Below are 22,109 nucleotides of genomic sequence, written 5' to 3'. Positions count from 1 at the left end.
GGATTGGGCTCTCTCCTTACAGAACTGTAGCTTTCTGCTGTAGTCAGTGGAAAATAAGCTAGAAACACTTTCTGACAGAAACTCAACCTGTCCTGATCAGCACTGCTTATCTTCTACCATACCTAATTCCTCCTTGCATTGTTCTTTCCAGCCCAGTTACCACTGTTCTGATGGCTGAGCAACTAGGCCAGTAAGAAAGTCGACCTCTCTTCAGCTTCGTTTTGTTGCAATTCTGAGGAAAAGGGTGACTGAGCAGACAGGTGAAAGACAGGAGTGTTAAGAGTGATAGAGAATGGGAGGACTGGCAGAGAAAGAGACCGTAATGGGGAAGAGTGAGTGCAGCGGCAGCGGAGTTGTTGTCAGTCTGACTTATCTTCTGTATACCCTCTCATGAAACATTCAGCTGTAGCTCACGTCTCTTTCCCCGTCACCTCTCCTCTTCTCCCTTCTCTCGCCCCTTTCCATCTACGCTCCACCTCAAGTTATCTGTCGATTGTTTTTTTTTTTTGTTGTTCCCTTTTTTTTGCTGTGCTGAATGTTTCATGAGACTTTTGAGGGGAGAAAACTTGTGCTCACACTCATTATATATAAGGATGAGTTCAAACGGGAGCTGGCAGAAGAAGTTTTTTGTCCAAACTTACCTCTCTTCAACAAAAAACTTTCCTACAAAAAGTTGAATGGTGCTCAGGTTAAGGAAGTTATGCAGGTAGGGGTCAAAAAGTGGTGGATAAAAGGAAGAGGGTTGCTGCTGTGTGAAAAGCTTCAAATTTGATGTTGATAAAAGAAAAAAATTGGCTTATCTGTAAATCATGTCATCTTTCAAACTGGACCCCTGCAAAGAAGTTAACAGCAGACATAGTGAAAAAAAACAGTATGAGGCATCTGAAGTAGTCATTTAGTCATCACCATTATGTCACACCCATCCGTTTTGTGCACTGGCAGCACTAACTGGACGTTACAGCAAAGAGTTTCCACCGAGGCCAAATGTTTGAGTGCTAATGTTTTAAAATCTTCCTTTTAGTTCTGTGAGTTTCAACACAGGCAGTCTTAAGATAATGGAAAACTAATCAGAGCACTCCAGCTCTATGTGGGATGTCTCCTGATAATAAACGAGTCTGCCTCTTTCCCGTCTTGCAGAACAGAGTCGGTGGCAGAGAAGATGCTGACAAATTGGTTTGCCTTCTTGCTTCACAAATTTCTCAAGGTAAGACAAAGTCATTCTCTGTTCTTTTGCTACAAGTGTCACTGTGATGTACTATGGGCTCCTTAAGATGTTTTGTATTGATTTTCGTTTTAAATAGACTCCTTTGGATTCTTGTGGTAGCTACAATTTTAACTGCCATGCTTTTCCACACAATCAAAGGGTTATTTTACCTTTGAGGTCTAGTTTTTCCTCATAATAGCTTTACTTTGTCTGATTCGTGGTGTTCAGATTAGCAGGTCTCTTCTCATCTGCTGACATATAGAGATCTGTTTTCTTTCACATCCCTTCTCTGTCTCCTTTCTCCTTTTGATCAAATTTCTTGGTTTCCTTCCAAAACGAAGGAGTGCGCTGGCGAGCCCCTGTTCATGCTGTTCTGTGCCATCAAACAGCAAATGGAGAAGGGACCCATAGACTCCATCACAGGGGAGGCAAGATATTCCCTCAGTGAAGACAAACTCATCCGGCAGCAGATTGAATACAAGACTCTGGTGAGTCACAAAGGCATTCATAAAGCAAAGTTGTCAATTTAGTCTGCATAAATTTGGAGGGCTATTGCCAAATAACACCTTACAGTTTCAGATGATTTTTTTTATGTAAATATCTCTACAGATCATAAACTGATGGAAAATATAAAATGCACTTTGATTTGATTTTGGCCTAAAGACAAATGAACTTAACCCCTTCACACCAATTGTTGCATAAAGGCAACAAAGCCTTTGTATTATGTACACAGCAAAGATAGCATGGGAGTTCCTCCTGTGCCACACATTCATTGTGGACCTGGGAACCTTTAACAAGCACAACTAGTTCCTTACAGCTTATTTTATCTCTGACCATTATTTATTATACTAATAATATTATAATAATAATACTGCAATAACTTACAATATTTATTTATTTAACAAACCAGAAGCCACACTTTACCTGCCACCACTTTACTGTACATAAGACTATTATACATAAACATTGTATATATAAGACACCCTAAATCTCTTCTTTATTTTTTTACCATCCTCTGTATATATCTAGATGTACTTTATAAACTTCATGCCCTTTTTCCTCCTTTGTGCACCTACTGTTTTTTATAAGACTTTATAAGAGCCAATCTCACAAGTGAATTTCTCCATTGTGAGATCAATAAAGTTCTATTCTATTCTATTAGATTGTAATTGTTGTCATAACTTTGTAAATTTCTATTTGTAAATCAAATAGAAAGTTTAGACATTTCTATTTGTCAACTACTTAAAGGAAAAAAAATGTTCTTTATATGTATAAATTCAGGCATCAAGGGGTTAACTCTAATCTTTTAAAATATCTCTTTAACTTGTTTACATTTTTTTTAAGTTATGCTTTCAATTTATAACACTCTTAAACTTAGAGCAACCCACTGCAATGTTGTCTGCAATTATCACCCCTCTGTAAAATGGCTGATGAGGCAATTAAGCATTTCCATTCTCATGGTATAATAACATGACCCTAAAAATGACAAAAATAAGTATTTTTAAAAGTTTAACACAAACTAATTGATGTATCCAGATGAGTTTAACCCATTACCCACTATTTCTGTTTCCCTGAGTTATAGATAAAACATGCCAAACATTTCCCATTCATTTCTATTGCCTCACCCAGACCCTCACCCTAACAGAAACCGTGACCAAAACATACCTAAAACTAACCTTAACTTCAACTCAGTTTATACCTTAATCCTAAACCTAAACCCCGCACATAAGAATAGAGCCTTTCCTCATGAGGACCTTTTCCTCAAAAATATCCTGTCAGTTCAAACACAGTAGCATATTCTTGCAAATTTGACCTGCCTTGGTCCCCACAAGGTAGAAAGTACGTGGCTAGAAAGTGCAAAAACTTCAAAGTCAAAGCTAAAATTAAAATGTTTGAAACAATTGAAACTGTCAACGCTGGACAGGTGCCCAAATCTGACTTTACAGATAGAAAGATTAAGGAGGAAAGAGAACAGTCTAAAATATGTTTCCTGGGATCACCAAGTCTCCATAAGATGTTATTAATATCCCAAATGGTTATTTGTTAGGCCTAACAGGGAAAGCCCTTTCTCCATCCTAATAAAATAGACAACAACCTGTTGAGTTTGCTAAACCCCACTGAGTTTTTGCCTGGAAGCATTTGCTTTTGGCCAGATGAGACACAGATTGAGCTTTTTAGCCCAAACAAAAAAAAGAAGAAGAGAAAAACAACAACAACAAAAAAAACAACACCATAAGACTGTAGTGTTATAAAAAGGATTAATACTGTAAGGAGCAACTCATGACCATTCATTAGTGTAGATAAGAATCATGCTGAGGTTATGCTTTGAGCCAGCTTCCCTTCAAAGGCCCTTGGAAGTTTTCTTAGAGTTTTTGGCATGCATGTTTCTTTAAAATATGTATTTAAATGAATAAAACAACCTGGTGACCTTTTCCAGAAACTAAAAATGGGTCATTACCATGTATCCACTAAACAAAAATTAACAAAGAAGAAAGAAAAAAACATTTCTAAGAGATCAAAAACTGGTTATTCTAATGTTTTATGCAAACTTTTACCAGAGGGGCTAAAAAATATTCGACTGAGATGATGAATAACAGCCATGTGAATAGGATACAGAGAGAAACTATGCAATATGAACCAATACTGTATAAAATGGGTGCTGGCATAAATAAACCATCCTTGACTGATTTTAGATGATAATTATTGTTCAGAGGGACATTGATATGTAGAAATTGTGTCCCACTAAGAAGAATCAAACAACTGCATCAGCTGAATACCCGGCAGCGACAAAAGAGCCTCTTAATACCACGATTTCATCCAGCATGCAGGCTTTTCTTTGTTTCACCCATACACTCGTATAGGAATTCTAAAATAAAAAAGGCAGCTTTATACTTATAAACTGTTAAATATCATTAGCAGTAGAGACTCTGCCAAATTGCTAATTTCGTCCATGCTAATCTCTAAAGTCAAGCAGCTGGGCCAGCTGCATGTCTCTGTTCGTTACATTTCTATTCAAGCAGAATCAGAATTCCCCCCTGGCTTTCAGCTGCAGAGCAGAGCCAGCCAGCGACAAGATGACACCTCTCTGATCGCCGTGTCGGAGACTGTGAGAGGCTCTGTCTCATTACTTGTTTAATGCTGTTGCCAGAGCTGCACAGTCACATCCTGGAGGTGTGAAATTATATTTCAAGCCAAGATGCTCTCCACCAGGACATTTTGGAGAAGAGCAGGTAATGAAAGGACCTCCCAAGCAACACCCATCTCTCTTTCTTTCTTTCTTTCTTTCTTTCTGTCCTGGACCTCCAGACTCTAAGCTGTGTGAATCCTGACAATGAGAACAGCCCAGAGATCCCAGTAAAGGTGCTCAACTGTGACACCATTACCCAGGTGAAGGAAAAGATTCTGGATGCTGTTTACAAAAATGTGCCATACTCTACACGACCAAGAGCGTCAGACATGGACCTAGGTGAGTTAACTGTTGCATACATTATACATTCTGAATAAAAATCAACGGGAACACAACCTGTTGGCAGGATGTCAAAGCAGTAATGATTCACCTGACAGTTCCCATGTCGAGACAAATTACAGAGGATGTTTGACATCAGGAAAGGGCTCCTTCTTTGTCTCTGTACCCTCCACATACCTGCTTGCAATTGCAATCACAGCAACAGTCCAACAGTGATGTTAAACCTTTCTGACAGAGCTACTCCATGAAGGCTTACACCCACGTCATGTCATCTGATACTGAGTGATGCGGCACAAATTCAGGTGGCGTGCACCTTCACACAGAGAAAATAAAACACCCTCTTGGTAGCGCCTGATAGCGCTTTGGGCATGTAGTTTCACACCTTCAGGGGCTTTTACAGGTTTGGGATTTAGGGAGGATGGGTCTGATTTTTGCTCCTGGTAGCCCAAGGAAAGATGCTGTGTCCTTTCATTTAGTTCACAGAAAACCAACGTGTTTTGTCAAGGACAAGAGGCAGTCTGGTTGACATTTTGCCAGCTGCGTTTGACAGCTTGTAAATTTCTGAAGAATAAACATAACAAGCAAGTATAATATAACCTCAGGGATTGTGTGCAGCCTCTATCTCAGACAGGGGAACATATGTGTTAGACATGTGAGACACACTTTAAGCTGTTTCACAAAATGACAGCAATCTGTTGCCTTTAACATGTATTTTGTCAACAGAGTGGCGGCAGGGCAGAACAGCTCGTGTGGTTCTACAGGACGAGGACATCACAACAAAGATAGAAGGAGACTGGAAGAGACTCAACACACTCATGCACTACCAGGTGTGGGAATACACTTAATGCTGACATTAAAAAACAAATGTAACTTTCTTTTTAGTGTCTTTTTGACAAATCATTGAAATCCTAAATGTTTTAAGATCTCAGAAATAAAAAAAGAGGCTCATCAAAATGAACACCAGTACAAAGTAGGGAAAAAAACAGTTGGATTAATCGATTATTTATGTAATCTTCAACTAATTATTATAATGATATAATAATAGTTTCATAAATTATTAATAATGACATTTTAATAATAATTTAATATCAGCTATTAATAATTAATAGCTGATAGACCAACCCACTCAGAGCAGTAACTATACTAAAATTGTAAAAAAAAAAAATAATAATATATATATATATATACATACATACATACATACATACATACATACATTTTGCATTTAAGATTAAAATAAATAAATAAAAACATTTCTTCCATCAATAGAACTCCTCAAGTGGAAAAGTTTTGGTTTCACCTGGTCTAAATTCTGCAAAAAAGTCTTCTTTGAGGAACCTTTTATTATCCGATTATTAATCAATTAATCGAAGAAAAATAAAAAAGACCAACAGATTAACTGATTAGCACAAAGATTGTTAGTTTCAGTCCTAGTATAAAGTAATGCTTTTTTTCTGGACTAGAAATAGTTTAAAAACCAAATCTAAATGAGGTTCAGGTGTTGAAAATAAATGTCACATGAAAAGTAGAAATATTTAAATAAAAACAAATACTAATACTGCTTTTGAAACTGCAAATTACATTTTCATTAGCTCCTGCAGACAACATAATCAAAAATGATTTTATCCTTGAATAGGGGAAGCAAAGCATGCAAATGAAAGGAATAATAGGTACATCATCTGTATGAAGCTACCAGTGGAATTCACCAGATTGCAAAAGAGGAAAAATCCTCAACCAACTGCAAAATAGATGCAAACCAAGACTTGGCGACAACAGCCTTGGACACTTTGGTTTCCCCTATAAAGCAAGCAATAAACGCTGAAGGGCCCCATGCCTGAACACCACCGCTGACTCAAAGGCATAAGAGAAAATCAGCTTCACAACTACATGAATACAGCCAGTAAAAATGGGGTTCTATTAGCGGAGCAATTTTCAACTCTGCAGATAAGTAATACATTTTGAGGCGTAAGAGTGGAATATATGCTTGAAAAAAGCATGCTCAGAAGAAAGAATGGTGGATGGTCAGTGATGCTCAGAGGCTTCCTCAGGCGCTGGTATCTGCTGATTGTGAAGACTTATTCAGTCGAGTATCAGGAAATGAACGGGGCAGATTTCCCAGGAGGAGGTTATTTATCACTTCAACAGTAGATTGCAAAAGTAAAAAAAGATTTCAAGAATCTAGCAGTCAGTTGTTTTCTTTATTTTAATTTCTAGATTTGTAACATCCCTTATAATATTAGTTATTAGACTTGTTTATTGCACACAGCTGCTAGTTTTCTGTCATGTTGCAGGAGAGAAGGACCCAGTATTCAAGGCAAGACAGACAGTGGGATAATTCAAAGCGTTTATTAATAGGCGGAGTGAGCTGTGGATTTGCGGTATCGGCAGCTAGGGTGGGCCCATTATTAGAAACTTAAGCAGTTCAATCCATCTCCATAGAATGAGGTAGGATCTAGCCGATGGACTGCAAAAGAGATGCGGCGCCCAGAGTGTCCCAGATGCCGCAGCCCCAGAGAACATGCAGGAGTCCAAGCAAGGTCAGGCAGACAGAACCAAACAGGAATGCTCAGAGGTCCAGGAGTCCGAAGCCCGGCCAGGGACACTGAATACAACAGGAACAGCCTGGTCTAGGGTTCCAGGACTTAAGAGACAGCTCAGGCGGAACGTTCAGATGGGAACAGGCATGGTCAGTGGATGAGAGGCAGATCAGGATCAGGAAATCAGAAACACTACGGAACGCTAAAAACCCTTTCTCCGCTGGCCTCAGAGAACAAGAACAAGAACAAGAGCAATAATCTGGCCCCAATGGCTGGGACTGAGCCGTATAAATAGAATCAGGAGCAGGTGGATTAGATGTTCATAAATGAGCAACTGGGCAGTGTTAGACAGGTGAATGGAATGAGCAATTAGGCCAGCCATCAGGGCCAAGATCATGAGATTTTTTACAATAGGCGAAATTTGTGATTGAGAGTTGAAGAACTTTAGTTTTAACTTTAACATGCTTTCAGATGATTCATAGAAAAAAAAGTGAATCAATTAAGCATGAACTTGCTCATCATTTTCAGCATCTTTTCTAAAATGTTAACAAACAGTTCATTGACCTCCAACGTCACTTCATTCATATTACTGAATTTCATTGCTCTGGTTCTCTTCTCAGCTGATTCTTTTTCAGAAAAAACTGATAGGATAGCATTTCTTTATTATATTATTATATATGTAAGGTGAGAAATCTTTGCCCTGTTGTTGTCTAAGCTAAATCTGTGATGCAATGCAGAACAGTGTTTCAGCAGAGATTTTAACAATTTTATAAAATCTCCTGTATTAACTATCTAATTTTGATTGCATTATGTATTAGAGCAGGGGTCTTTCTAGGCCAAGGGCACACATATTGATGGAGAGATGGAATAGGGACCCCTTATATATATTGTATGACATTATGTCATATCAAACTGGTCCTTTAGTCACTCTATTACATGTGGAGTAATGTAAGAAAAGTAATTTCGCCTGGGATTATTATTTCTGATTCGGATTCCTGGTTGATGGGACAGGTGTTGTGAATAAAACGGTGTCCAGCTTGAAAGAGCTCCTGTGTGTCGCTGAATGTGTGCATTTATGACTGAAAGACATCTTCTGCCTCTAATTATCTGTTTACTACAGTGTGTTGAATTCATGTTAATGTGGATTTAAAGACATTTCAATTATTGAAAAACATTGCAATGGGTAATATAAAAAAAAATTCTAATCAACCATAACTTTCGTGACCCCCATGCATTATCTCTGTGGACCCCCTGTTGAAGACCTCCGTATTAGAGGCATATGGCATTTTGTTGGTGTTATTTTTTTTCCAACAGTACTTAAAAGGTGTTCAGTATGCAGTATTTGATCCCTTTGAAAGTTCGCTCCAGTGTTTATGTGGTGTGTTCTTTGCACCACCATTGAAAGCCAGCCTGACAACCCACAGATGGCTACAGTATTTACTCTCCTGAACCATAACTGTGAAAAAAGAAACTCTGGTCCTTGGTCTTGTAGCTCTGATGATACTTTGAATTCCTCACATTGCTTTCTTTTGATTAGTATCTGAAAGGCAAATTTCATGAAGCTCCATCTTTGTCTCCCAGGTATCTGATCGCTGTGTGGTGGCCTTGGTGCCCAAACAGATGTCCTCTTTCATCATTCCCTCCTCAGCCAGCTTCCCACGCAGTATCAGCAGATATGGTCAGCATTATAAAACTAATACAGCTACCTAATATTCATCCAGGAATCGTCTTATAAATCATGGTAACACTGTTAACGTTGAAGATTTGATAGATATTTAGATACTCAAAGAAATTAAATATGTTTTGTTTTTGTTGGGGTTGTTTTTTCTAATTTAAACGTAGACGTACAACACTTTTAACTTACCTTTATATTTCTGGGATTATAAGAAAATATTTTAAGCTGAAGGGTAGAAATACCTTTTCTAAGAAATATGTAATTAACCTGTGGTGTTACTATGACAACAAATAACATAATTGGTGTATTTGATTGTATAGTCTAAACACATGTCCCTCCTGCTTAGATTGACATTACAAGAAACACTTCAGTTTATATTCATATCCATCAAAAAACTACTAGCGTGTGCATCCATAGTATGAGTTTGAATTGCATCTTTATCGTTTTCAAACATGCCTTTTGTTGGTATTTTCATCTTTATAAACCTAGGTATGGATGTCCCTTTCCGCTCCACCCCCACCAGTCCTGACAGCCCTCACTCCCGTGTGCCTATGATCACTCCTGATCTGGAGAGCGGTGTCAAGGTTTGGCATTTAGTCAAGAACCACGATCACGGTGACCAGAAAGAGGGAGAGCGCGGAAGCAAGATGGTGTCTGAAATCTACCTGACGAGGCTGCTGGCAACAAAGGTGCCCATTGAAAGATAAAGATACTATGTTCATTTATTCCTTCAGTTCAACCTCTTTCTGTCTGTCTGTAAATTATGGGAAATCAAAACAATGATAGATCAATACAGATCTAAACCTACTTTTTTGCTTCTTCTTAGTGTTAGAGTGGTGTATTAGTCTTTTGAATATTAGCTGTATTCTGTGTTTAGGGTGTACAGTCTGTGCCTGTGAGACTCTAGAAGGAACTTGGCCATTTTTTGCCTTAATGGTAAAGAGAAAATGTGAAATAAAACCCACTTAAACTGCTAATAATGGAGGCAATCTGAATGTGAATGCTGATTTTTTTTTCATTTTTCTTTTCAAAAGTATATTTCTTTACAAAAGATACTACAAAGCTTTAGTTGTTACAGGTTTGAATGCAATGACTTCTATAACAGCTGACTTGTTAAAGGTTTATTAGTTTTGGTTATACTTTTTGAACATTCATAGTTAATTATATTGCACTCAGGAAAATGAATTAATTTAATTAATTATTTTTACTTTAGAAGGTATGCAGTGATACATTCAAAGAAAGAGAAAAGGGTTGTAAGATAGTAACAAAAACACATTTTTACTTATATAATCAAAGCAATACTGTTAAAGAAAAATGTGATTAAATTTACTGCTCACCCTTCCCTCCCTCACAACTAATTCTGTTTTTGTCCAAACCAATAATGCTAAGCTTCCTATACCTTCATGCAGGACTGGGTTAAAAAAGGCTTTTTAACTCCTACATGTTAGAAACTGACCATCAACGTCATGAAAAAGTGAGACAGTGAACAGCCACATCATTAATTAACAGGCTGTAAGCCTTGTGCCTTTTTAAATAAAACCTGTAATTATTATCAAAAACACGGTGTACAATTTCTAAGCCATGTATTCTGCAATATTTCATGCTGTAGGCTAATATAGCAATTATATGTTCTTTTGTAATTGCTTGGTTACCATGGGAACGCCAAACCAAATTGTATATCTTTTTCCAGCATTAAGTATTCTTTCTGTTGCTTTGTTCTTCTGATCCTAATGTGAATCTGAACTCATGGTGCACCTTATCTGCCAGCAAAACATGATAATGGTACATGCAATTTCACAGCTGAAGCAAAAACACTTAAGTATTATGTCTCTCTTGATGTTTTTTTTTTTACAGGGTACGTTACAGAAGTTTGTGGACGACTTGTTTGAGACTTTGTTCAGCACCGTGTGTCGAGGTACCGCCCTTCCTCTGGCCATCAAATACATGTTTGACTTCCTTGATGAGCAGGCCGACACACATGGCATCCATGATATGGACGTTCGCCACACATGGAAAAGCAACTGGTGAGAAAGGTTTCCAACTATTTACAAAGTATTATATTATATTTGAATATGTAAAATAAGATAACTTTTCATGTGTTTTGAATTTCTTGCGCCTGTTTTAGAATTTTTCCATCCTTGTCAATGTTTACTCATCATCAGTGTTATCCGTTATGTTTTACTCGTAAAGATAATTTCATTGGTTAAAACATGAAATGCTCTCATCAACTCACTGAACAGAATGTTTTGCTCAATGTGGACAAAGACAGTGTCCATAAGTTTTATTTATAGCACAGATTTACAAATCTGATCTAACAGTTTAAAGCCATCCTTTTAATCAGACACAACCCAGACCTTTTCAAAGGTTTTTCAAACACATAAAATATATTTTATTTTAAAACATAGGCTGGATGCAGGAGATTATGACCAAAATGTTTCCACTAAAAGCAGAGGTATACAGAAGTTACATATACTTGTATTTTACTCAAAAATATAATGTAGAAGTGCTGCTTTTACTTGAGTAATATACTTAATAAAGAACAAGCTTGTTTTTAATTAGAATTAACCACAGATATCAGGGGAAGTGTCAGAACATTTTCATTGTTAAATTGTCTCCATAAGGTGCCTAGAGATTATATTTGTTGTGAATTGGTCCTATGTTAATATAATTTAATTAATTCTAATAATTAACTGCTCTATTTGTGTTGTCACTTTATGGTTAATAACCATAAAAGCAATTAAAATGTAAATACTGTCAGATTTTTTTGGAAGTTGGTTGAGGAACCAAATGCAGAGATGAGTTCTTGCAGATTTAATGAAAAGTGGATGGCAACACAAAACTGCAGGGAGAAACACACATAAGGAGCTAAGCATTGAAGAGAAACAAACAACAAGGTAATGCACAGGAGTTTATATGGGAGACAGAACAAAGACTGGGCTAATCAGCTGATAAGGAGCAGGTGTGGATAGAAGCAATTAGAAGCTAGGGGAAAGAAGAGTGACACAAGAGTGCAACAGAGAACAATATAAAAAACACAACACTGCTCAAATACAACTAGAAAACAACTACAATAACAAAAAATGGAAAAGAAACAACAAAGAAAACATAGAATTACATGAATAAAAATGCTAATGAAAATTTAAACAGAACCAAAATGTCCACAAAGGGGCACTATCATGACAATATTAGTTTCACTTGAGAGTATTGCTGCTGCCATCCTCTGTTTTAGAGGCGAACTTTTGTTTCCAGAGGTGGTCAATAATGTCCAAATAAGAACAATAAATCAGCTGGCAGGAGTGGCCAATAACTGGCTTAGGGTAGCCCAGGCCACCCCTGGACTCTCTATTAGCGCCGTCCCTGAGAAAGATGAACACCCCGGGTTTTTATATAAGTTAAACCCATTCTCTGTACCAAAGCTTCATTGATTTAATGTTATTTATCTACAAATTCTCCTGCATCATGTGAAGTGACGTTAAGTGATTATACAGCAAATTGTTTGAATGTATTTGTTTTTTTTTCACTCTTAAAAACACCAACATTTGCATGTGACTTTATATTTAGCATATTTTTAAGTTTTAAATCAGATATTATGATAAGTTACTTAGTGCTTAAGCTGCCTTTTTAGCAAATATTTGTTTTAATCTTACCTGAGCACCATGTATCTTGGAAGGCTACTTCTTCTTGAGTAGAAATATGACAAAGTAGGGCTACTGTTTTGGGGTACTCTACTAATTTCTGACTAAATGTCAGAATAGAACAGGTGCACAACAAAAATTTAGCATTTTCAAATAATAATTGTACAAGATTGCATACATTACATTGCATTGCCTACATTACAATTGTGATACTTTTTAAACAATTTTTACAATTGTGATAGTCTTATTTAACACTGATAAGTTAGACAATATATACGTAAAACTTCAACTTAAGCTTTCCTGAGATTGAACCAATACTGATTGGAATCATAAAAATCAATTGTTCCTAAATGCAGGCCTGTAATTAACACTGCCTTCATAATATACCTGATTTTAGTTTGGTCCTTATACAGTTAAAGTGACTTTAGGAGTTGGTACCATATGCTTTAAGCATTTTTCCTGTTTTATACTGTTCTTGGAAAATATCTTTTAGCTCAGGGATTTTTACCACAGCTTAAATATACATCTTCTTTTTAATAACTAAAGTTCAAACATGAAAGTGAAGATAGGACTAATTAAACCCAAATTCAAAAGGAGCTTTGGGTGCTTGGGAAGTATTTGATTTCTCTTTTCAAACATGTCTTGCTGTTTCTTTCATTTTATCCCGTCAATATCTCTCCACATTTCCAGCCTCCCGCTGCGGTTCTGGGTAAATGTAATCAAGAATCCCCAGTTTGTGTTTGACATCCATAAAAGCAGCATCACAGACGCCTGCCTGTCAGTGGTGGCGCAGACCTTTATGGACTCTTGTTCAACATCTGAACACCGCTTGGGAAAAGACTCGCCCTCCACCAAACTGCTCTATGCCAAGGACATCCCGCACTACAAAAGCTGGGTGGAAAGGTGAGTACCTGTGTGGTTGATTGCATGTTTGCACAAGTGAAATAATAACTAACAAAACATTTGCACCTTATGTATTATTCATTATACTCAATGTGGGTGAGTTTACCCCTGCTTCCCAGTAAGACTTCTTTAACCAAACAAAATCCTCCTGAAATAATCAAACTTTTCAATTACAGTGGATTCAGTAATGTTATCTATTTTGTCTGTTTTTATGCTAAATTAGTTATACACATAAGCAAAAGTAGAACACCTTAACATACCTTTTGCCTGCTTGGACAGTCCATATTCAGCTGCTGCACTGAAAGGCCATCTTTTTGTCACAAAATGTGTTTTTAAAATAGTGCTATCTTAACACAAGAAATGGGGGACCCTTTTCAGAACGCGGATGTGTTCGATATGTGTTTTTTGTTTCTTTGCATCTAGAAATTAACCTTGCAGTAGCCAGATTGATATCTGTAGAACTGAGTCCTACGTTATCAATCTGGGATGGCTGCCGTTCAGTTTGTCCGTGAAAAGGAGGGACCTTTAGTACATAATAATAATAATTTTTTACTTGTAATGCACTTTATATTTAAACAAATCCCAAAGTGCTACATAGTAAAACAGGTACGTGCTAAATAAAAATACATGTAGAGCATGAGAAATAAAAAAGTAAAAGAAAAGATAAAATAATCAAAGACAATAAAAAAGGGGGAAGAGTTCAATTAAAATCTCTCCTAAAATGGTTGGTTTTAAGGCCACTTTTAAAAGCATCCGCAGTCTGTGGGGCCCTGAGGTGGCCAGGGAGAGCGTTCTACAACCTGGGAGCAGCTGAAAAGAAAGCCTGATCTCTCATTGTACGAAGCTTCGTCCTTGGTGGTTTCAGCAGATATGTTGCTGTAGAACGGAGGTTACGTGTTGAGGTCTGTGGGGTGAGAAGTTCCTTAAGGTATGATGGAACATCACCATGGATGCAGTGATGGGTAAGGAGGGAGACTTTGTATTCAATTATGAGTGCGACAGGAAGCCACTGAAGTGATTTCAGAAAGGGGGTGATATGGTCATGTTTGCGCACCCTCATCAAGTAAGCACAATACTTAAAGCTCTCCACAATACGCTTTCAGCCACTTGTAGCAGCTAATCATGACGTTTCGTAAGCTGATACATTTTCCAAATCCTGTCAGAAGAAAAACACAGACATCTTTCCCATCTACAAATGCACAAAGTGCTTCTCTTTGCTCATTTTTAAGTAAGAAATTGTCTCTGTTTTACCTAAAACCGGGTCAATTGCTGTATCAACAGGTGAGTCCTCCAACATATGCCCTGGCAAGGCCCTTTTGACTGTCTTCATTACTACATGTCTCCCTCACAAAAACACTACTGGCATTTCATTGGTCCGACCCGCTTTCAAGATGGGTTTGTTGTGAGACTGAAAACTCAGATCTCATGACAATCCACCTTGCAGCACAAGGTTATCTGGAAATACCTCCTAATAGAAAGAGATACTGATACTTCGCTTTTCCAGTCGGCTGGCTTCAATCAGGCTATAGCAATTCTTCCTAGCTGAGATCCATATTAGGGATATCCTGAAGTGAAAAGCTTGCCTCAAAGTTTGCCTGACAGCACAGGTGGTGGTTAGAATTGGTACATTTAAAATATAATGATAGTGTGAGATCTGCTGCACTTTAAGAAACAGAAATGTCATGAAAGCTGTACAAAACGAAATTTTGTTTTGTATACACTCTGTGTGTACAAAATGACAATAACGTTTGTCTAAGTTGTCCAACAAGTTAGACCCTCTTTGAAAGGGAAAATATAATATAATTCCTTATCTTTATTTTACTTTATTTTGTTTCACTTAATTATTATTACAAATGAAATAGAATATCACAGCAGTTATTTTTCAGTTGCAGAAATTCATTTAAAAAAGTGTTTTTGAAAAAAGAGTGACCAATATCCCGTCCCTTGTTGCTTAGAAAAAAAAGATAAAAAGAATATACAAAGAATATTCCTAGAGTTTAGGAAATAATATACCTTGACCTCATCAATAAAACTGGCAAAACAATCTATTACAAAACACTTTCCATTAAAAATCTAACTTTGGCTTGTTTCACTTTATTTGATTAGAAAATGTGTCATTTTGTTTTGCACAGAAAAAAACCTTAATCATTTACTAAAAAATATAATAAAACATAAATAAAAAAATATCTCCCTCTGGGACTTTATCTGTCCTCTCATTAACAGGAGCTTTGACATAATAACAGCAAAGCAGATATCACCCTACTTCTGGAACTGGAACTTTTTAACATCGCTCTGTATTATCTGATAATACTAACTGACCCGTGATCAGTTACAGCAGCCATTGTTTTATAACTGATGTTAAGATTATTAATTGGATCTAAATTGGATTACCCTTCAAGCTGTTTACTTGTTTGTCCATCTTAGTATTCTCACAAGATAGTTTAACTTGTTAAAATTCTCATAACGTCGACTTGCAGAGACCCGAAGACCTGTTCATGTTCTCTTAAATGTCACAACTATTTTTCATTATTCTGGCTACAACTTTTTGTCCGTAACTCCAAAGTTCAAAGTAGCAAACACCTCATAGAGACTCTTCTCCCTTGAATTTGTTCTTGTTTAATTTCTGAAGTCTAACTATCAATAAAAATCTATTAATTTCATACTAATACAGGATAGAATCATACAGTATATATCTTTTATATTTTATGTATGAAAGCTATGAGTTTTTTTTTTAATTATTATTCAAGGTTAATATTACTGAAAGGCCAAACTTATGAGTGATACATTTCTTTATTCTCATGCTTAAACACCTCTGATATACGGATTCCTCTGTGACTAAAAACACTTTGGGTTTTCATAACGTTTGTCTGAATCCAGCTGAGGAGAAAAGCTTCAGCCTGCATTGCTTGTGTCCTTCACACAGACTCTTTGTGCATGTGTTTGTGTGTATTGCTGTCCTCTCAGGTACTACGCTGACATCAACCGCCTACCTGCCATCAGTGATCAGGATATGAATGCCTATCTGGCTGAACAGGCTCGCCTCCACTCCAGTGAGTTCAACGTGCTCAGTGCCCTGCATGAGATCTACGCTTACGTCAGCAAGTACAGCCAAGAGGTGAGGTCCTGGTAACTCAACAAAATGCAAATGGGGTTCGGATAATTATATATAGACTAAAAGTACGATTCACGTCACTAATCTATACAGTAATTTCAGTTTACATTAAAAGTAATTATTCTGTTTAACTTACTGCTATAGAACTGGAGAGCTGACACCTGAATCTATTTCTCTGCAGGTTATTATTTATTTGGGTTAAGATCTTGGACCATTTAGTTGTTTTTTTTGCTGATTCATTTGGTGTTAGTAGTGTTTTTTGCAGGCAGCACAGACCTGAGATTTAGTAAAAAGCTGCACCAGTTGAAGCTGAAATATTCAGCTGCTTGGGAGGCAAATGTTTGTCTTTACAAATTGATGGAACCTGACAAGAGAGTTTAAACAAAATTTGAATACATTGAAGACATACTTTACTGTTGCTTACTTTCATTTCTAAAAGACATTAACTAATAAAGAACATGTTTAATACATGTGGGCTTGGTGAAAATTATAAATTGAATACCTGCTTAAAGTTTTATTTTTATTTTTAAAAGTAGAAGTTTTAATCAGATAAACAAGCTTAATCATAAAGACATGTTGTAATTTACTGAGATGTACTAGTATAACGGATGATGATAGAAAAGGATAATTTTGTGTTGCTAAAATATAGCCACCTTTGCCCCTGTAGTCTAGCCTCAAATCAATAATTTAATCTGGGATTAACTCCTTCACTGCCATTGCTGTCAGACTGATACATCCCATTATGTGAGGATTGTTTTGGATAAGGTTGTTTTTTTTTTTTCCTGTGCTGACTGTACGGCCAGTAACATAAAAGTGACAATAAATCATTACTGAGCATTGAGCAAAACCAATTTGTATAGTTAAAGATATGCACTTAATTACAAGGTAAAAGTCCATAAAACAACCACAGTATCTGGGAATGGATGATATGAAAGAAAAATTGTCATGATTGATTTTTCCATATCATTGAATCTCTATTTTCTATCACGATTTTTCATTTTGTTCCTAAACTGTACCGTAGTTTTAAAGCGTAATGAAAACTAAAGAAAATAGAGATTACTTCAATATTTTATTCTAATACAAAGAAATAATCAAAACACTTGTGAGTAAAAAAAAAGATTTACTCACTAGCAAAACAAAGGTTAAGTATTTTTAAAATCACACAGGAATTAACACAGTTTAACGGCATAATTTCTGTTGCTAGACAAAAAGAAATCACTAGTGTTATACTTTTATAAAATAAAATGCTGCTCCAAATTAAATAAATTGCTTCATTGGTTCAGCTTAATTTTATAAAGTTGAAAAATTTAATAAATTAAGTTAGGCTAACTGAATTAGATTACTTGTTACTAGGTGAAGCAACTCATTTAAGTTTGAACTGCATTTTCTTGTATAGTGTAGTTTTTAATTTCTTTGATTGCTGCTCCATACGGTGCAATAGCTGCAAATTATGATGTGATTGATTGATTGGTGTTTTGGTTTGGTTGCTAGTTTGGGCTGGCAGCAGTGACAGTGAGTAAAGACTCCACTCGCATACCTTACACAGCGCCTTCATTTGCTCCACATGACTTTGAAAATACTTATCAACAGTTGTCTCTTCTCCAGAGGATACCTCCAAGTCCTAGCTGGCATCAGTTTCTCTGCACTCAAGCCCCTGTCACACCTTAACGTTTTAGACTAGCGTATGACTGACATATGAAAAATCTGGCAAAAACGCTGGCATACGTTGGATAAGTTATGGCAAGTATGTCGAGAAATTTTGAGCATGCTCAAAATTCCTGGACGTATGCTCATACGTAGGGGATAAGTTACAGGTAGGTTATCTGATCGTTGACAAACGTTAAGAGTAGGTTACTCATAGTTCGTGGCGGCTAGGTTATCCAAAACCTATGAGTAACTTGTGCATAACTTATGCGGGTTTAAACAGCAGCTAGGTTAATACCGCGATCAAAGAAATCTTTTTACGGAGTCTGGGCGCCTCTGGGCACATCGCTGCCCCCCTCAGGACACTGGCTTGTAGCATTTCATGGGCATTTAGCTGCCGTGCGTTGTGCATAACTTAGGCTGTCGTTGCGCATACGCTCTGGACTTGTTATGAATATGCTATGTATACGCCCAAAATTGAGACAATACATGACATTCTGGGGCATCAGGCATACGCTGTCTAAGCAACATCAACTGAAACGGGGTAGGAAAAGGTCGACTCTAAGGCTGTGTCCAAATATGCTCACTAGACGGGCATATGCTGTATATTCTAGAATGCTTTGCAATAGCGCTCCTCGCAAAGCATCATGGGATATATTTTTGGGGTGAGAGAGAACAAAGATGGAGTCACATGACCAACGGGGAGCGTTCGGAAACAGCCTCACTGGCTGTTGTCACCCATGTGGCTGGTTTCTTCATCATGGGGGTATTATGGTGAATTGCACCTGTAGCGTTGCATTACCGCCAACTAGTGGATAATGTATGTCTTGCAACCTGGCCCTGTGTGATTGAATAAATATGTGCAGAGCTGGTCACAGTAAAAAACTTTAAATATCTCCCTTTCATTAATCAGGATCACATTACTGTATCTCACAGGCCTGGCACCATAAGAGTATTACAAATAAGTGCATTTGAATTAAAAAATAATAGTGATGAATATTTTAAACACAAATACCCAAAGCATATTCAAACTCAATTAGTGTTGCAAAGGGTTATTTTTGTTCTTAGCTATAATAAGAGTATGTTAATTTCAGTTGAAAACCAAACTGGTTGGATTCCCTTAGTTGACCTGCTGCACTCATTCTGTCCTTGGTTTACCTGATTATCTCATCCATGTGACTTTTTTTTCTGTCTTCTAGATCATCGAGGCACTGGAGCAAGACGAACAAGCCCAAAAGCAAAAGCTGGCATATAAAATGGAGCAGATCATCTTTGCCATGTCCCAAGAGAGCTGAGATATACACACAAGAATATAAACAATTCCCAAGATGAATGAACATTTCCTATGTCCACTCTGGGACGTAATATCACCACACATTAAAGCATGATGGAGGAGTTTTAAACATACATGCTTTTCAGATGTGGACATCATCCCTCTCATATGCGCATGTGTGGTCATAATCACATGCACTGATCCGGTATACACTGAGAAACTGTGGATCTATCTTATTGACTGTGTGTACACACACATACATACCCATAAATATAAATGTACATACACAAACCACAGCACACATCCCACAGCAGAGCACCCCAAAGCAAAGACTTTTAAACCCAGTGTCACTTTTTTTTTTCCTTTTTCGAAGAAACTCCAGCAAGAAAACATTCAACTTCTAAAACACTCAAGCGAAGAGAAAAAGGATTTAGGCCATCATCAGTTGCAGAATTCTACTGCCAATTCTTATCCACTGGGAAAATGATTCGTCTTTGTAGTTGGTGCTTATACCAAATGTGTGCGAGGCACCAGCGTGAGCTCTGAAGAGAACAGTTCTTAATAAGAGAATGACTCAACGCTAAAGCCAGACGAGGAGCTCAGCGAAGACAGGAGCCAATTTAATGGGACGGCACATCTGTTGAGACGTGACTTAAAGTACGTCTTATACGTCTGAGCTGAAGGACAGTTTTTCATGTGACTGACTTGGAGTGACGTTGCTATTTGTAGCCATTCTGAGCAGAGATGTGTAACTTTGTGTTGTTAAGCCTTTGCTATTGGCTTTTAAAAGCCGTGCAGTGTTATGCTTCACTCAGAGATGATTGTTTGAACTTCTAGACTCTGAAAGCAGTAAAATCTCTCACTGGCAAGGTGAGAGAGATCAAGCTATTTAATAATTCGAATCAAAGACATCTTAATCCTCTGATTTTTAATATATATGGAGATATTTTGGGCCCACTTTCTCTCTTTTAGTACCAAATATAATGCGTCTCATGATGCATTCAGGTTAAATGTTCCTGTCTGGGCTATTAATAAAACATGACATCGTACAGAAGAGATCTCATTTGAGATAGGACATTTTTTACGGTGATCTATAGAGCACTAATTCGGCCATTCAAAGATAAGTAGAGGCTGAATTGAACTGTTGCAGAAAGCATGATTAATGATGTTTTAAGTGTGATCGTGGATCTGATTAGCCTAACTCTGTCCTGAACCCCCGAGCCCCCACCCCACCCCTCAGTTATTGTTTACATGAAGCGTTATACTTGAAATGCACCCGGTGTACAGGATATTAAGAACACCTGCAGCTCATGTCAAGTAACCTCAGCAGATTAAGTTAGATAAAGGCCTTGATGCTTTATTGATTTTTTCCAATATGGTGTCTAACTTACGCTTGGTGTGGAGATGAAAACGTGGGTAAAATGCTGATAAGGATTTTCGAGAGACGAGCTGTAGATTTGTTGTAAAGCAGGTGTACTTATATTTTGTAAACAGAGTGAATATTTAATTAATGAAGTCTGTGTTTGGATCAGCTTTTGATCCTTCTAATGTTTGTTTGTTGCTTCCCATTTGTTTTCATGTTTCAGCCCACAGTTCTGTGAAAAGGTACCAGCCTCTTACATAGTAATGCTGTTCTGCTTTTACCTAAATGTTTCTCATAAACCAAAAATTATATAAAAAAAAAAGATTGAAGTTCTATATTCTCATCCATTACAAAAAGGCAGTTTTCTTATAATTGTTTCATTTGTAAAGAGAGGGAAAGCTGAGCTCTGTAAAAATACGTAATTATGAATGATCTGCTTTTTTGTTGATTTTAACTCGCCACACTCAGACTTCCCTGACCCTTGGAACTATTTAGTCATTTAATCAGCATATTTATGGCAACCTAAGGTAGAATAAAAGATCTGAAGATCCAAAACATTATGCCCAGTTTCATACATCACCTCCCCCAGATCAAACCAGTGATTATAATTCAAATAAATACTAAAAAAAAATTCAAAAAGGCATGAATTAGAGAGTTCAGAAGCTATAAAAATATTGAAACATCTTGATTCATTTTTAAAGGTTGGACACCCTTTTAACTCATATAAAAAAATCCCATATATTTTTCGATAAAACTGTCAAATCAGTTCAAAAACGAACATTTTCATAGTCAGAAGGATGATTGTAATATGATGGCTAGGAGTAGGTTTTTATTCAATCACCCTGAAGGAGAGTATCCTACCATTGATCTAGGGCAGGGGTCTGCAACCTGCGGCTCCAGAGTGTGACTCTTTGGGCCCTGCATAATGGTACCTAAGGAGGCTAGAAAGGATATAAAAAACTAACTAATATACTTTAATAACAAATACCAGTCTTAGGAGCTTTAGTGGTTTTTATAAAGAATATTAGAACTGAATCTTCACAACAGAATTACATAAAAAAGAATCTGAAAAAATGTTTTTAGAGCCATTGTTTTTCTTTTAATTAGCTTGGAAATAATGTGCATTGTTATTATTTTAAAAGTTAAAAATACCAATTAGGTTTTGATTGTTTAAGATGGTAACAGATTCCCTACGGCAGATATTAGGTCAAAATATTAGGTTGGGTAAATAGTATGTATTATTTTACGGTTCTAAATGACTTTTACCTAGTTGGCTCTTTGGATATGGAAGGTTGCA

At 36.9% G+C, this 22,109-nt stretch overlaps 1 protein-coding gene across 1 annotated transcript in view; it reads left to right on the top strand.

The window, feature by feature from the left end:
- plxna2 (plexin A2) overlaps positions 1-20,083 on the top strand; it is a gene marked incomplete at its 5' end in the record, with an annotated part of 31,377 nt that extends 11,294 nt beyond the window's left edge. Inside the window, 10 exons of the mRNA XM_015396517.1 lie at positions 1,138-1,204; positions 1,546-1,692; positions 4,511-4,670; positions 5,394-5,497; positions 8,789-8,885; positions 9,372-9,571; positions 10,737-10,906; positions 13,208-13,420; positions 16,385-16,535; positions 19,376-20,083. Of these exons, the coding sequence (XP_015252003.1) occupies positions 1,138-1,204; positions 1,546-1,692; positions 4,511-4,670; positions 5,394-5,497; positions 8,789-8,885; positions 9,372-9,571; positions 10,737-10,906; positions 13,208-13,420; positions 16,385-16,535; positions 19,376-19,471 (1,405 nt within the window). The remainder of the gene's footprint in view (positions 1-1,137; positions 1,205-1,545; positions 1,693-4,510; positions 4,671-5,393; positions 5,498-8,788; positions 8,886-9,371; positions 9,572-10,736; positions 10,907-13,207; positions 13,421-16,384; positions 16,536-19,375) is intronic.
- Positions 20,084-22,109: the final 2,026 nt, after the last annotated feature.

This window comes from Cyprinodon variegatus, unplaced genomic scaffold (genome assembly GCF_000732505.1).
Source record: "Cyprinodon variegatus isolate N-32 unplaced genomic scaffold, C_variegatus-1.0 Scaffold802, whole genome shotgun sequence".
Taxonomy (NCBI): Eukaryota; Metazoa; Chordata; class Actinopteri; order Cyprinodontiformes; family Cyprinodontidae; genus Cyprinodon; species Cyprinodon variegatus.
The sequence above is the reverse complement of the archived record's forward strand: the minus strand, read 5'-3'. Positions and strand labels throughout refer to the sequence as shown.